The sequence below is a fragment of the Merops nubicus genome, unplaced genomic scaffold, assembly GCF_000691845.1.
Source record: "Merops nubicus isolate BGI_N331 unplaced genomic scaffold, ASM69184v1 scaffold26133, whole genome shotgun sequence".
In the NCBI taxonomy this organism is placed as follows: domain Eukaryota; kingdom Metazoa; phylum Chordata; class Aves; order Coraciiformes; family Meropidae; genus Merops; species Merops nubicus.
In genome coordinates this window covers 6,830-7,430 of record NW_008599971.1, presented here as the reverse complement: position 1 = coordinate 7,430, position 601 = coordinate 6,830, and the positions used below count along the sequence as shown (strand labels likewise).

At 61.1% G+C, this 601-nt stretch overlaps 1 protein-coding gene across 1 annotated transcript in view; it reads left to right on the top strand.

Moving 5' to 3' along the window:
• Positions 1 to 22: 22 nt before the first annotated feature.
• Positions 23 to 601, top strand: part of LOC103770321 (indoleamine 2,3-dioxygenase 2-like) — a gene marked incomplete at its 3' end in the record, with an annotated part of 7,011 nt that continues 6,432 nt past the window's right edge. Inside the window, exon 1 of the mRNA XM_008937577.1 lies at positions 23 to 121. Coding sequence (XP_008935825.1) covers positions 23 to 121 — 99 coding nt within the window. The remainder of the gene's footprint in view (positions 122 to 601) is intronic.

Genomic DNA, 601 nt, shown 5'->3' with positions numbered 1-601 from the left:
ACCCTGCCGCCAGCGCCTGGCGATGGAGGCCGGTGAGGGCCCGGAGGAGACCCCGCTGCCTCTGGCGCTGAGCCGGTTCCAGCTCTCCGAGGAGTTCGGCTTCCTTCTTCCCCACCCTCTGGTAGGAGGCCGTGCCCCATGGCCGCGTGCTGCGGGGGGCAGAGCAGGGGAACGGGGGGTGGGCGAGCGGCTTTCAGCTTAATGCTGCTCATAACAGCTTCTGGAAAGCGACGAGGGAAGCAGATGCTGTTTAGCCTCAGTTTCATAGGGATTTAAACCGGCTGCAGCAAGCAGCACGGGGAAGGGAAGGAGCTTTGCCATTCACACCTTGGCCTTGGCTTTACAGGATTTTGGGGAGTGCGGGGAGAGCAGCCAGCCTGCGAATCTCCCGTGCTGAAAGCAGTGCCATTATCACTGGGCTCACTTCGCAGTGGGAGTGCCAGGGGACAGGCAGATCCTTGTTTATCATCCATTAATTCATGATCATGCAGGCTGGTATTGCAAGAGGAGGAAACCAACACGATCCCTTGGCCGTGATGTGGAAGGCTGGATGGGTGCTCGGAGCCCGGGCTGGCAGCTGCTCCCCTCCCTTCCCCACAGC